This window comes from Globicephala melas, chromosome 14 (genome assembly GCF_963455315.2).
Source record: "Globicephala melas chromosome 14, mGloMel1.2, whole genome shotgun sequence".
In the NCBI taxonomy this organism is placed as follows: Eukaryota; Metazoa; Chordata; class Mammalia; order Artiodactyla; family Delphinidae; genus Globicephala; species Globicephala melas.
Genome location: NC_083327.1, coordinates 50,518,904 through 50,533,912, shown reverse-complemented (window position 1 = coordinate 50,533,912; position 15,009 = coordinate 50,518,904). Strand labels below are relative to the sequence as shown.

The window sequence follows — 15,009 nt, the reverse complement described above, 5'->3', positions numbered from 1 at the left end:
ATGGATTCTGAGTCTGAGAACTATCTCAGGTCAGAAAACTAGGCATAATATTCTAACTTTATATTCGGATAGCTGCCTTCATTCCTTTTCTCTTTTTTCTCGTTTAATATTTTAAGCAACATTTATTGTCTTCCTATCTTTCTTTCCCATAGGAACACCATGCTTAATAACCATATCCACAGCTCCCTTAGGGCCAGGCCCTTACGATTGCCACTCCAACCTTGCCACTCATTATAATAACTGCACCCAACATACTTCTGGTGTTTAAATGCCATCACCTAGCCAGCAGTATTTCTGAATCCTGTCATCCCCATTGTTCAGGAAATCCTTTGACCGAGTTTCTTTACCATAGTCCTTTTGATTACTAATTCCCCTGCAGCTTTCACATGTCTTAGATATTGCACTCTCCAGTGTATGTTCTCCCATGAGTATCCCACCCTATTTCCTCACTATGAAAGTTTTAAGAATTGCAGGTCTATTAACATGCTTTTAGTCCACCCAGGACCAATGATATGATCCTCCTTGCCAGCCAACTGGTGAGTTATTTAGCGGAACTGTTATCTTGCCATTGAGGAAGTCTTCATCTAATTGAAAACAGTGAGGAGAGATATGTATATTAATCATGTAAATACAAGTCTCTTCATGTATTTCAACAGAAAATATTTGTGATATTCCCAAGAGTGAAAATCCCCAAAGTCCTAAGAACAAACCAACGAGTTCCACATGTTATAAATCACAATACTTTTTATTATCACATTTAACCATTATCTTACAACTTGGAAGAACAAATGTAGTGACTATAAACTTCAAAGAGAAAATTACCCACTTAATTTCTTAAAAGATGCATTATTTTCAGAAAAAGGGGGTGGGAGACTTTCTTCCCACCTAATTTTAGTTGGTGAGTTTTGCATGATCTGCCAAGTTAGGTTGATTAATTATATTATATAACCACTGTATTTTGTTCTAAAGACATGATCTTCTTGTTACATAGTTTATTTATATTATCTTCTCCAGCGTGGGGCAGGGAAGAAGTGCATGGTCAGGACTGACTGTAACCAAGTGACTTCTCTGACTAGGTATCATGCCAATCTCTTTCATATATGTTATCTTGTTTAATCCTCAAAATAACACCAGGTGGAAGGTATCACTCCCATTTTATATGTGGTAACAATGACCGCGATCAGTTAAGTAGTCTATCTAAAGTTGAAATCTGGATGTGGCTGAGACAAGACTTAAGCCCAGGAATGCTTGCTTCTAAAGTCTGACCTATTCTAGCACTTGTCAGGGGAGAGACAATTCTGCTTTCAACTATATCCTATATAATTTTTGTCCAAATACCTCTTTATGAAGACAGCATATAATCAAACCATGACTTTCCTAGCAGTTTTCGTGGGTGAAAGAAGACAATCGCTTTCTTCCTTACATGGCCTTATGATGAAACACAAATCACAGTGTCATTTCTCTTACCCTATATCCAACTTAGGAATGTTTTTGTGTTTTTAAAATTAGGACATAAATAACTTATGGGAAGATTCCAAGAATAGAGGAAAGAGAGGCGATAGTTCTAATTCCAATGCCGATACATGAGTTTCCAGTAAACAATTCCAAAAAAACAGGAGCTAAATAATAAAGGGAAAGTCTTAAAAGGAAAACCTTGGACGACGTGAAAAATGTAGCCTTCACCCAAACATAGAACGTATGAGACTCAGGGAAAATGAAGGAAACCTCCACTTCTGTGAGTACTGTGACTATTCTAAGAGGTAGAGGGGCTAACTTTAAGGGCAGTGATGACAAGAGAAAACCAGAACTGCAAAGCGGAAAAGACAGACCGCAGCAATGGAATTTCTGGGAGCTCTCCGTGGTGCTGCTTAAGGCTGCACCTTACTCAATCACCTGCACTTAGGCTGATTTCAATTCAGCCTAAGCCTACTTTGATGGTTTCTATGCAGCATTGAGGTCACATTAGCTCTTTTCTGAGTTAAGGCACTTTCCAGACCCAAATATCTATGAAACTAGAAAACAGCCTGTTATGATTTACAGCAGAGTGTGTTTACCCTCCTTTCACTGACTAAATTATAAGTTTAGCATATAGTAGTAACCCATTATGATGCTGATTATATACCCCCTGTTGAGACAGTAGGCCTCAAACACCACTAAATGTAGCTTGTTTACCAGTTCTGTTGTGGCCCATCGTGGTCTTGCGTGGGGTAGAATGTGCTTTTCTTAGCCATCTTAGGAGAGACAATGCTCTGACTGGTAGCATCTTTTGGAGGTTTTCTTTTAAAACCAAGTGATAAAATTGCCTATCTGCCTGAATTTCATCTTACTTGAAAATAAACCTGGTTTTCTAAGCTTTAACGTCTTAGTTCATAATAATTTGCAAATAATTATGGATATATCTCTTGGAATATTTTTGGGTTTTTGGAAATAAATTTACTCCATATTTAATCCTAGAAAAATATCTCTGGAGATTTAAAGAACATAATAATAAAAGCTATTACTACATAGAAGAAGAAGAATTTCTCCCTTAGATCATTATCTATAGATAAAAATGATGGCTCATGACCTTCATTTCTATCGTCTTGTGGTCCTAAACTGGAAAATGGTTGCTTTGGGCTTCCCTGGTGGCACAGTGGTTGAGAGTCCGCCTGCCGATGCAGGGGACACGGGTTCATGCCCCAGTCCGGGAAGATCCCACATGCCGCGGAGCAGCTGGGCCCGTGAGCCATGGCCGCTGAGCCTGTGCGTCCGGAGCCTGTGCTCCGCAACGGGAGAGGCCACAACAGTGAGAGGCCCGCGTACCACAAAAAAAAAAAAAGAAAAGAAAAAGAAAAAGAAAAGAAAATGGTTGCTTTAAGGAGTTAAGGAGCTTCCAAGTCAATAAGGCTGACTGAATAAGCACACTTTCCTCACCTCCTTCCACAAATTTAAATGACAGTAAACGGTACAAACTATAATAAATTTACAACACTGAAAACTAAATGAGGCAAAGTAACTTTATTAAATCAGATATTTGATAAAATTTTAGAAGATGAAAAATACATGTGGTTCTAACTTCTACTTCCAGAAAGACAGAATAATCAAATCATACTTTTCCCTATTCTTCTCATTAAATATAACTAAAAAACTGGGCAGTATCCATAAAACAAACATAAGAAGACTATAAATGGTGAAAAGAAAAAGGCAGACCAGCTAGAGACTTTGGGACCCAAAGAATGAAATACTAGCACATTCCCCGGGCTTGATTTTGCCTCAGATATCCCAGATTTATAGCTCAGGAAACTGGCAACTGGAAACAGGCACAGACAAAAAAGCCCTAACTAAAGCTTGCTCTCACTGGCCAAAGGACCAGGAAAGACGCATACTAGCAACACACAAAAGTTTTAGGCAATAACTACTCTATTCCAGCCAAGCACTAGAGGAAAAGAAAAAAACAAAAACAAACACATGTGACCTCACTCCTACCCACACCAGCAAAGGATGAAAGCACCCTCATCAAGCTGTGATGAGGTATCCCAGCTCCCACCAGGGTCATGTAAGAGAAGACTGAGTACGCAGCCAGGACTTTCATCCCTATTATGTCGATGTTAATATCCTGGTTGTGAGATTGCACAATATTTTTGCAAGATGCTACCATTGAGGAAAACATATATGAGATCTCTCTGCACTATTTCTTACAACTGCATGTGAATCTACATTAATATAAAAATGAAAGGTTTAATTAAAAAACATGTGATCCAGAAACATTATGATACACAGAGGATTAAGACCACAGATACAATGTCCACGCAATAGTAATACCAGAAAAGGGATCAGAGAAAAATTGAAAGGCAAGAATAACAAAAATGTTTCTGTTTCTATCTGAAGGATTCATTAAGGTGTGGTAGACACAAGAAGATCTGTTCCCAAATGCATGCTTGTAAATGCCAAAGATGGAAAAAAGATCCTAAAATCTTTTACGGGTACCTACAAAGTATCAAAAATTTGTCTGAATCCAGGCTTCTTATCAGAAATAATGGATGCCTAACAACTATAAAATAATGATTTCAAAGTACTTGAGGGAAATTATTTTGAATCTATATATCTACACAAAACTATTAACCGATGTGAAAAAATAAACACACTTTAGAGAATGCAAGTGCTCTGCAACTTTACCTTCCTCATACTCCTTCAGGTGGAAATAAATAAATAAATAAATATATATATATATATATATGTAAACAAAACAAAAAAGAGAGAAAAGAATTCAAGGACTTGAGGAAAGGAAATCTAAGACACAGCAAATATTACACAAGAATGAAATTTGAAAGTCTTCTAGAATGACAGCTCTAATACAGACCTAATAAACAAGAGGAAAAAGTCATAACAGGAAATAAAGAGCTCCTAGAATACCTTCAAGAGGAAAGTGGATTCCTTATGGTACACAACATGATTGAAAAACTAGGTACTGATAGTATAACTTTTACTTTATTAATTTATGTACCAAAATTATATTGACTTTTTGCATGTTTTCTCTAGATGACTAAACAATAAGTAAAACTTCAACTGGTTTTTAAAGCACTTGATAGATATTGACAAAATGGTGAAAGCTGGTGGACTCTGCATCCTAAAATTTGACATTGATTTCAGTCTTTAAGCCTATGCAACAAGACTCTACCGTGAAATCCTTTCAGTGTTTCAGCAGCTAGTATTCTTTTTTGGGGAGTTTCTCAAGGTAGGCAATCTCGAATTTTTTAAAGTCATATTCTCATTTTATGAAAATTAAATCCCCAATTCAGAGGATTTCTAACCTTCAAGGTAAAGCAACAAAAATATCACTATAGCTGTCTTACATGTAGTCTTAAGACGCTAGAAGAATGATTTACTATTTTTCTCCTTTTAAAATTGGGATCTTAGGAGCGCTGAACTGACTGAATCGCAGCTGTGTTACCTTTATTATGGGGATATAGCTATAGGGACCCACGTACATAGAAATGGCCAGCACCCCTACCTACGCAAAGCTAGTCGGGTACAGAGATTGCAGTAAGTACACAGAATGGATTGTAGGAAAACTGCATTTATTTCTTTGTGCTTAAAGGTTGGAATAAAACTTTCTTGAAACACTGTCTAATTATCACCTCTTCCTTTCAGAGAACATAAGCAAACATGCTATAAAGAGCTGATAGAAGAGTCATCATAGGTATTTTAGGGAATCAGCATTGTGAAGGAGAGGACGAGGTGTCCACCATTCCTTTTCTTCCTAGAATCACAGACTACATTTCTTCATCTCCTTTATAGTTATGGGTGTCGACCTGACTGAGTTTTCTAGCCAACAGAATTCAAGTTCAAATAAACAATGTACACTGTTTTCAGCTTTGGCCCATAGACATGTATCATACGTGATTTTCCATGCTTTTTCACCTTATAGGGAAATGCAATGAAACTGACCAAAGTGACCTGGGAAACTACACATAGAAAACGGCAGGGCAACAAAGTGGAAGGAACATGGGTTACTGACTCACTAGGAGAAGCACCATACCTTGATCAAAGCACCCTATTTGATTTCACCGTGAGATGGTTGAGCAAATGCACACATTTTCGTTTGTTTGTTACAGCAGCTATCATTACCTTATATAACTACCTCACACTCCCCCACATCTTAAAATTCCAACTGACTGAGGCCTTTCAAAATGCAGTTGACCTCAAGCCATAGAAACACACTATTTTTAATTGTGCATCAAATAGAAGCCCAGGATTAATATAAGGAGGCATTCCTCTTATGAGTTTATTGTGACTTCTCCGATTGCTGATATGAAGAAAATGAAGCCCATTAAAAACAAATCCTCAGAATAGTTAAAATGAAGAATAAAGAGTATTTTAATTTCCAGATCAATCTTAAGAGAATATAACAAGAGTGCTACTCATGGATGGGACAGAAGAATCACTTACCTCCAAGATTCGGGCAATATGGTACCAGAATTTTAAAACTTAAGAAAACAAAAATGACACCTTAATTTGAGATTTCAAAAGATTTTGATTTAGATGTCCAGGAGGGTACATTTATGAAGGTGAAATGACTAAACATTTGAAAGATAAGCATGTCAGTTTTATCAACATCTGTAGGAAAATCTGATAGCACTGGGGTCTTAAACTAATTTTTTCCAGTTTTATCAAGGCATGATTGACAAAAATTGGATAAACTTAAGGTATACAGACAGCATGACATTTTGGTATACACACACACTGTAAAATAATTGCCACAATCAGGCAATATCTATCACCTCACATAATTACCTTTTTTTATGTGTGTGGTAAAAGCAGTTGAGATCTACTCTCTTAGCAAATTTCAAGTACACAACACATTATTATTAACTATAGTCACCATTCTGTCCATTAGGTCTCCAGGATTTTTTCATCTTATAACTGAAATGTTGTACCCTTTGACCAGCATCTCCCCATTTCCCCAACCTCCCGACCCCTGGTAACCACCATTCTCCTCCCTGTTACTATGAATTTAACTTTGTAGATCCCACGTGTAAGTGAGATCATGCAGTACTTGTCTTTCAGTGCCTGGCTTACTTCACTTAGCATAATGTCCTCAAGGTTCACCCGTATTGTTGCAAACAGCAGGATTCCTTTCTTTTTTAAGGTTGTATCTAAACTAATTTTTTTAAGATAAATGAATGTTCACATTTTGTCATTTTGATTTGAAGAGAGTGAAAAAAATGAAGTTCTACTGGGATAGAAGAATATATCAAGATGCATTTACATTGATAATAAAAAGAATAAGAGAGAACGTGCAGTTACTCATCTTTTTTGTTCTCCAGTTAAGGACTTGTCTTAACATAGCCAATAAAATGAAATGGAGAATAGCTCGTATGGTTTGTTCAGTTTTTCATTATAGGTGGTTACTTTCTATCCATTTATCATTATCTCAATGACTCAAACAGAAAGATTATTTGCTTCCTTCCCTTTTTTTTTTGCGGTACGCGGGCCTCTCACTGTTGTGGCCTCTCCCGTTGCGGAGCACAGGCTCCGGACGCGCAGGCTCAGCGGCCATGGCTCACGGGCCCAGCCGCTCCGCGGCAGGTGGGATCTTCCCGGACCGGGGCACGAACCCGTGTCCCCTGCATCGGCAGGCGGACTCTCAACCGCTGTGCCACCAGGGAAGCCCCTTCCTTCCCTTTTGTTGCTTAAATTATTTGGCTGTTAGAAGGAAAATGATAGCTAGTCTCCTTTTCAGTGGTTGAAAGTGTACAGGTATTAAATGTTATGGATAGTTACTGATACTCCTTACTTTAACTCAGTAAGTGTATGTTAAGTAAGTCTAGAGCACTCATCTCTTTATTTTTTTTTCAAGGTTGACAACTACTTCCTCTAACTAGACATTTTAAATGGATTTAGCTGCTAATCAAAAAAAAAAAAAAACCCAGCAATTTTAATGCAAGAAAAAATAGTGAGATATATGCACATACACATGTATGTAGGTACATGTATGTGTTATGTTTATGTGTATATATGTACATATATATGCAGAATTAACCTGGCCTGTTAGCAAAGTTTATATAATCCTTAGCCTGCTTGCTGAACTGAATATTATATATAGCTTTTACATGTCTATAGTCAGATTTTAAAAAGACTTCCAACGTCCTACTTCTGGGGACTAAACCTCTCAGGCAAGCCACATTCTCATACCATGAAATCAAGTAGCTTTAGGGTTTTCACTCATTTTGTTTTAGGTTAAGAAACAACTGAAAGGAAGCACACTTAGTTCAGACAGCTATGCATGTGATGAACAAAATGTCACTTTTTTTTATACACTGCCCTTGTCACTGTTTCTCAACATGGTTCTGACGGTGCATACAAAATGTGGAAATAAATGCTCCCACCCTCCAGGCTGTCTGAATAAATACAGTTCATGAGTCCGTGTGTTCATTTTCAAAAAGACAGGTATTGTTTCAGACCTCTACCAGCAATGCACCATCATGCTGCCTTAAATTTACAAGGCAGCTTGCATGCAAGAGGTTTCTGCTGTTGTCAGAAGCATTATAAGCCTGAAAACTATTGGCAGGTTAAAAACCATTGCAAAAAACACTGTTGCAAAACAGAGTCCTTTCGTCTTATTATGAAAGCCTAATTTACTCAATATCTCATTGACTTCCTCTTTAATATTCTCCCATAACTGTCCTCCATACACACACACACACACACACACACACACACGCACGCGTGCGCACACACACACATGTGCAATTTCAAAGCTAGCAGGAGCTGTGGGTAAGATCGGGAAGACTGAATAAGCTAACGCTAGACTGAAGTTAATGGCACTCCTCACCCGCTAGCCCTGGACAGGGATGTTCCAAGTCATTAGCATAGCCTCTGTTTTTGGCAAGATCCCCTAGGTAGGACTGGGCTTCCAAACAGTCAGAGCCAGAATTTGTAGTTGGCAGCACTTTCTGCCTTCCACATGAATGACCAGAGCTCTCAGAGCTAGCAGATTGGTGGCTGCTAGTAACACTGGACCCTTGAGTCAAAAGAAAGGGCCAGCATTAAGTACTGTGAATTGATTACATATTCTTGATTCTTTCACAAGTCCTATTTATTAAGGGCTCTTACAATATCTGGCACTGATTTAGGTACTTTGTGATGGCCCTACATCTGAGTCTTAGGTAGCAATTCAAAGAGCTATTCAATTCTTTGTTACAGCCAAACCCCTTGTCAGCAAGCAACCTCTTGACTTCATTATGTACTTTTCAGCAGATGGAGTTTGGGGATTCCTGTGAAATTGTGAAAGCAACAGCACAGAGACTCAGCAGAACAGAGCTAAGGGGGAATAACAGGTAAATACATCCAAAGGGCAACAAACAACAAAGGTAGGGTCAGGATATGTTTAAAAACATCACAAATAAGAGATTCTGGATTCATAAGAGAGTTTGAGTTTTTCACTACCAAAGAGTTTTAAGAATGGTAATATTTTATAAGAAAAATATTAAAATAGAGCAACAGAAACCAAAAAATATTAAAAGCATACTGCTTCATTATAAATTCAGTCTAAGCTGTTCTAGGTATTTCCAAACATTTCATGTTTTAATTGGCTTCCCCAGCAGATATCTTAGAGTCAACAAGTCACATCCACTTAATCTTGTATTGATTTTCTAAGATGCTTCCTGTTACTATGACTACCCTAATCAATTAAATTCTTGTAAGGTGCAAGACAATTTTCTCTTTCTCTTTTCCTTCCGGCTAAGAATGAATACATTATTTCCACAAAATATATCTGATGTTGCCTCTTATCTATCAAGGAGCCGCATTGTGTTGGTAAAAAAATCTTTTATGCCTTTCCTTTAAAAAAAAATGTTTGAAGATTCTGCAAAGAGAAAGCGTACAGAATTGCCTTGGATTGGTATAATGAGTGGCTTACCAATTTGTGGTTGTGAGGATAAAAGTTCTCTTTGGCTAGCAGAAAAGTGCCTTGCCCTTGCCCTTCATCACAGGGAACTGGGAGGTTGGTAGTCACTCAAAGAGACCACTCACTGGGAAGAAGAAAATGGTTCTGCCACTTGGTGTCCAAAAAAGTGCAAGGTCAGCCATTTGTGACTATTTTAGTACTGTACTATCCCAACAAAGAAACTTCACCTGTACTGAAATGTGAGGATTTTTGGCATGGGGGAGGAAAGTTACTTTAACCTGAGGCTACCCATTTTTTCTTAGGCACAGCCCTGGAAACAACAGAAACAAGGGGGCATGGGAGGCACAAACTATTGGATGTAAAATAAGCTCAAGGATGTATTGTACAACACGAGGAGTATAACCAATATTTTGTAATAACTGTAAATGGAAAGTAACCTTTAAAATTGTATCATTTTTCTAATTAACAGAAAACCAGAAAAAACAAGATTCAGGAAAGACATTCATTCTTTGGAATCAGACAACCTGGACTCAAGCCTTGAGGTCAGCTGAGAAAATTCAGGTAAGCATCTTAAACTCCCTGAAGTTTCATTATCTGTCCTACAAAATGGGATCAATATAAGTACCTCTAGGGTAGTCTGGGTGTTCTCTATATCTAAGCCCTCTCCTTTGATCCAAGCCAATTCTTCTACCCAACAGATCTTTCCAAAGAAGAAGAGTGACCAGGTCACTTTCCTGTCCCAAATGTCCCCATGTCTGGAGTACACAGGTCAAACCACACAGCATGCCTTCCTCCAGCCCATAGGGCCAGGTCTCAGCCTGCCCTTCCCAGATCACCTCTGGTCATTTGTTTCAATTCATTTCTCACTCTAGCCGTATCGAAACTGATTTATCATTTACTTTCAATGCTTTGTAGCTGTCTGTTCAAGGCACCTCCCCCAAAGTTTCCCTGCCCCAAATGCTCTTCCTGTCCTTATTCCCTTAGCAAACTCTTGCTCTTCCCTCAAGGCCAAAGCTATCTCCACAATCACCACCTTTCCAACTGTGCCAGGAGTTTCTCCCAAAAGAAACGAAGACTAATTTTCACCAGGTAAAAAAACATCTCATGTTTTGTTTGGCTTCCAACGAGAAAAAAATATATTATTTGGCAGCTAACATGAAAATATCTAGATGCTATTTAACCACAAAGTAAGTGATTTTTAAAAAATGGAATCTGTGTATCTATAATCTGAGCACTAAAAGCAAAATACGATATTTTTCAGATTCCCAAAGTCAATCATCTTTAAGTCTTCACAGCCTAGGTAGTCACTGAATTGTGAGAAAAACAGCACACATCCAGGAAAATATGCCACTTGAAAAATGAACTTACCCACATCAATTACTTTGATCATTAATATCACCTGCGAGGTGTATTATTTCTAATGTAATACTTTAAAATTGGTATAAATGAATAGACTGACATCCAAACAAGTTAAGTAATTTGCCCAAATATTTGATATGTGGCAGGGCTGCCATCCAAACCCAGGTCTGTCTGCCTCTATAGCCCGTTTCCATCCTTCAACAGTGTCTCTCTATTGGCCTTCCACTGTGATCACCGGTGGATCTTACAGCAATAGTCTTTGTGTTTTTATCCAAAGTATAAGGTGCTATCTCTAGCTGGGTCACTCAAAATACCTGAGGAAAAAGGGGATTGGTGTATGCAGGTAGAGAGGTTATACAGTCACCTCTGTATAAAGGAAGAGAGATGGGCCCTCTTCAAAACACAGTTACATCTCTTAATAATACACATCATTAAATGTTTCCTCCTCGGCACTAGACCCACTGGTAGCTTTTCTTACTTTTGGTTTAATTCCCTAGGATATTTTTTTGTTTGCCTAAATAAAAATAACATATTATAGCAGAATGATAGCGTGATACAAATTATCACTGAGTTATTAAAAATATTCTCATCTCTTAATTTCCCTGACTGGGTTAATTGGAAGGGGTTTATTATTGTGGTTTTAGTGGTGGTCTTAGTGATGGCGGTAGTTGTGTTTAACAATCTAAAATTGTGCATATGTGTCTTTACTTCAAACACTTTACGGTTTCACGCTAATCTCAAAAAAAACAGTTTATTCATGCTCTGCGTGAAACATATCAATACACAATAATATTTCTCACATAGTAAGTACAAAATAAAACAGAGTCTTAATTAGAAAAGTCAGAAAACGTTACTTCAGTATGAAAGTAAATATGAAATCACATGTCACAATGGAACATTTTTAGCACATCTTATATTCTTATTCAGAATCACCATTGTTTATAGATATCGATATAGACACAGACACAGATATAGACATAGATATAGAGCATTTAAAACTTAATTTGAACTAGAGAAAAAATGAGTTTAAAAGTTAGTAACATGTCAAATTTATTCCCAGGAGGATCTCCTTCCTTTTAAGTGGCTTTCCAATTGGCAACCAGGAGGAATCAACCCTGCTTACTCAGTCTGGGTCCTGGGAGCAAGGAAAGGGGATGGGGACAGTGATGGGGAATAGAGATAAGGCAGTTCAGCAGAGGTCCCTGCAGAGAGGGGGACCATTTCCCTGTCTAACACAAGCACAGAGGTTTAATCTGACCCTCAGCACTTAGAAAGTCCTGATCGGAGCCATGGGTAATGGGGAAGTTCCCAAATGTGTCCAAGTGGTCAGTTTTTTCCTCCACCGAGGACTTATCATATTACTATTAAATGACTCCATAAAGTGTGTAAATTAGCAAACAGCAAGATATTGAGTCTATCCTTGAGTTGTTTGTTTTTTTCAATTTTTTGGAAATAATATGAGTTCTCCAGTTCTTCATATGCTGAAGGCCTAGACTACCCCTCATGCCAGTTAAATTGGGATCACGATTATAAAAGGCTAGGTTACCATTCTGTGTTAAGTTATATGGTTGGTGGTGACCAATTTTCTCTATAAAGTGAGGAACACTTTACACGCTGATGGCAGGAGGGCAGAATTAGGACTGATTCTACATGATACACACATTTCCAAGCACTGTGTTTCCCCATGCCCTCCCAACTCTTATTAACTGTCTCTATGGAGTTTAAAAGAAAGTGTAGTTCAAGATAAGGCAGGAGCAAGGCTGACTCACCAAGAGCAACTCAGGAAACCTGCATCAGGGAAAACCTATCAGAGAAAAGGATGTGTCTTATTCACTCCAGGGGCAAAACCCAAACTGTGAATTCAATTTGGTTAAGATGTCCTGCTGCTTGGAGAAGTGACCTTTTTTTAGGGGGCCATCATCCTTCAATTTAGGTGCCTATAGACACAGTCAGAAATTACTGTGAAGCAGAGATCTAGATAATTTTGGTTGTTCTACTTAAAAAAAGAAAAATCTAACATCCTGAACTAATGAATGACAACGATAAAATTAGTTATTTTGTGATATTTTCAGTGATAAACGTTATAAAAACTAACTGCTGCAAACTTCTAAAAAGCATGTTGAACATACTGAGAATAAATACTGAATAATCTCACTTAAGAATTAATTTGCAAATCTTTTTAAGAATTTAAATTTTATTCCATAAATAGTATATATAAAGTAGCATAAAGCCAAGCAGAGAGCAGAAAAAAGACACCTTAAAACTTAAAAAGAAATCGTCGATATTAGGTTTATAACATGCCACTAAATAATAACTGATTTTCCATTTTATAATTCCCAACCAGTTAAACGTCATTCATTGGAAGATGCACCATTCCTCTGTCAACTCCACATGATGGCCCTTCCACAATTAAAAAAAAAAAAGAGCAAAAAAAACCCCAATTAAGTATAAAGAAGTAATTCAAAACAGTGATTCCATATCTCAGATACCAAAAAACATATTGATTGATTGGCTTTCCAACAGTTGTTGGGCAACTAAATGGAACAATGAAGCAAACATTTAGCTAATTAACAACTATACACAGAAAAGGAAAGAAAAACAAACAAACAAAAGCCTAGATAGCTAATAATTAAAATACAGAAGATGTTGCTTGTTCTGATTATCAAGCTAAAAATCCCAGATCATCACTGGCACTTATAGACATAGTGAGGGCTTAGTGCCAAGTGTCACAAGCTTCCATTCATTAAAAGGCCCACATCTTCTAGCTTTTCTTCTATGATCCTTTGTCCAGTTAGTGTTTGTGCTTGAAAACTAGTTTTTTAAATGTGCTTTTATTATTCCTTAAGTAAGATCTTCTGTTGTTCTACCACAGATAAGCCAAACATGGGAGACTGAGAAACTGGGTAATTTGTAAATCATTACCTGAAGGCCTTCGATAGCCAAGCGCAGCATGCTTGGTGTAAGTTTAGAGGCTTGCTTGAAGGTGAAGTTACTCCAGTCTATGATCAAAACAAATCCATTCACTTGAAGCTCGGGATCTTCAATCATGGCTTCTAAAGAAAGTAAGATGGCACGCAAAATATCCACCAGTGTGTACCTATCGGCAACAGAAAAGGGCTGCATTAAATCTGACAACCACTTGTGTAGAAGCTATAGAAAGTTGTGAAGCATACTAAAAATTCCCTCTTAAACTACATCAGGAATCTTAAGGAAACGATTTTGTTTAAAAATCCTCTTTTAAGATGAAGTTTACTTTATTCGCTATACTCAGGGGACATACTAGAATTTAACATGTATTCTACCAAAACAAATTCCAATGCTTTTGAAAATACTACAATTTTTTTCCTTTTCCTTTCCTTCTAGGCCTTGCTATGAGTTTATAAAATCTCATTTCAACAACCCTAAAAACTAGGCATGGTACTTTTAAATAGCTCAAGAATGCTCTCAGCAGTACTGACATTTCATATCTTCACATGTGGAAAATTTGAGAATGAGATTTGAAGGAGTTTCATCAATAAACAACACTATACGTAAACAGTTATGATTGAAAGTGTCAACAGATTTTAATTGTACTGAGTTTATATCATAAAGATAAAAGAAAAGAAAAGACAAAAAGGAAAGGTGGGATGGACAGAAAGAAAGGGAGATCAATGAAAATAAAAGGGAAAATGTACCTGTCTGTTATTACATAGGTCATCCAAATTTAGGGGTCAAGACTTTATCTTTTTCTACTTTGCAACTTAGCACAGTGCCTGGCACACTGTAAAAACTCCATAAATGCTCTTTACTTTCTTCTAAAATGGAACTAGACTAGAGTGCAAAGACACTAATTGTGCATTAAGACACTGCCTCAACGAAGGCAGCGGAAGTAAGAAGAAAAGAAGCCAAATTTGAGAAGTATTTTAGAGGTAAACTTTTTAAAATTTAATAATTAAATGTGAGGGCTAAGATTGAGGGAAGAGTATAAGATGACACACAGATTCTAGCTTCAGTCTGATTAGATGGTAAAAATCGTTCATCAAAATCAAGAGTGCAAAAAGAGGATACAGTTGAGGATGGCTGGAAATGTGGAGTTTGGAATAGTATCCGTTGTACTTGAGAAACAGGTAGTATACCCAGAAAGATATATCAAGTAAACATCTGAAAAAGTAAATTCCAAACTCAGGAGAGAGCTCAAGACTGAAAATTCCAGAATCAAAAGCACACCAATCCTACGTTCAAGGAAGTGGATGAGGTAATGCAATCTGAGCTGAGAAGAAAAT

At 37.4% G+C, this 15,009-nt stretch overlaps 1 protein-coding gene across 1 annotated transcript in view; it reads right to left on the bottom strand.

The window, feature by feature from the left end:
* CLVS2 (clavesin 2) overlaps positions 1 to 15,009 on the bottom strand; it is a 69,307-nt gene that overhangs the window by 41,684 nt on the left and 12,614 nt on the right. The window contains exon 3 of the mRNA XM_060283862.2: positions 13,670 to 13,844. Within this exon, the coding sequence (XP_060139845.1) occupies positions 13,670 to 13,844 (175 nt within the window). The remainder of the gene's footprint in view (positions 1 to 13,669; positions 13,845 to 15,009) is intronic.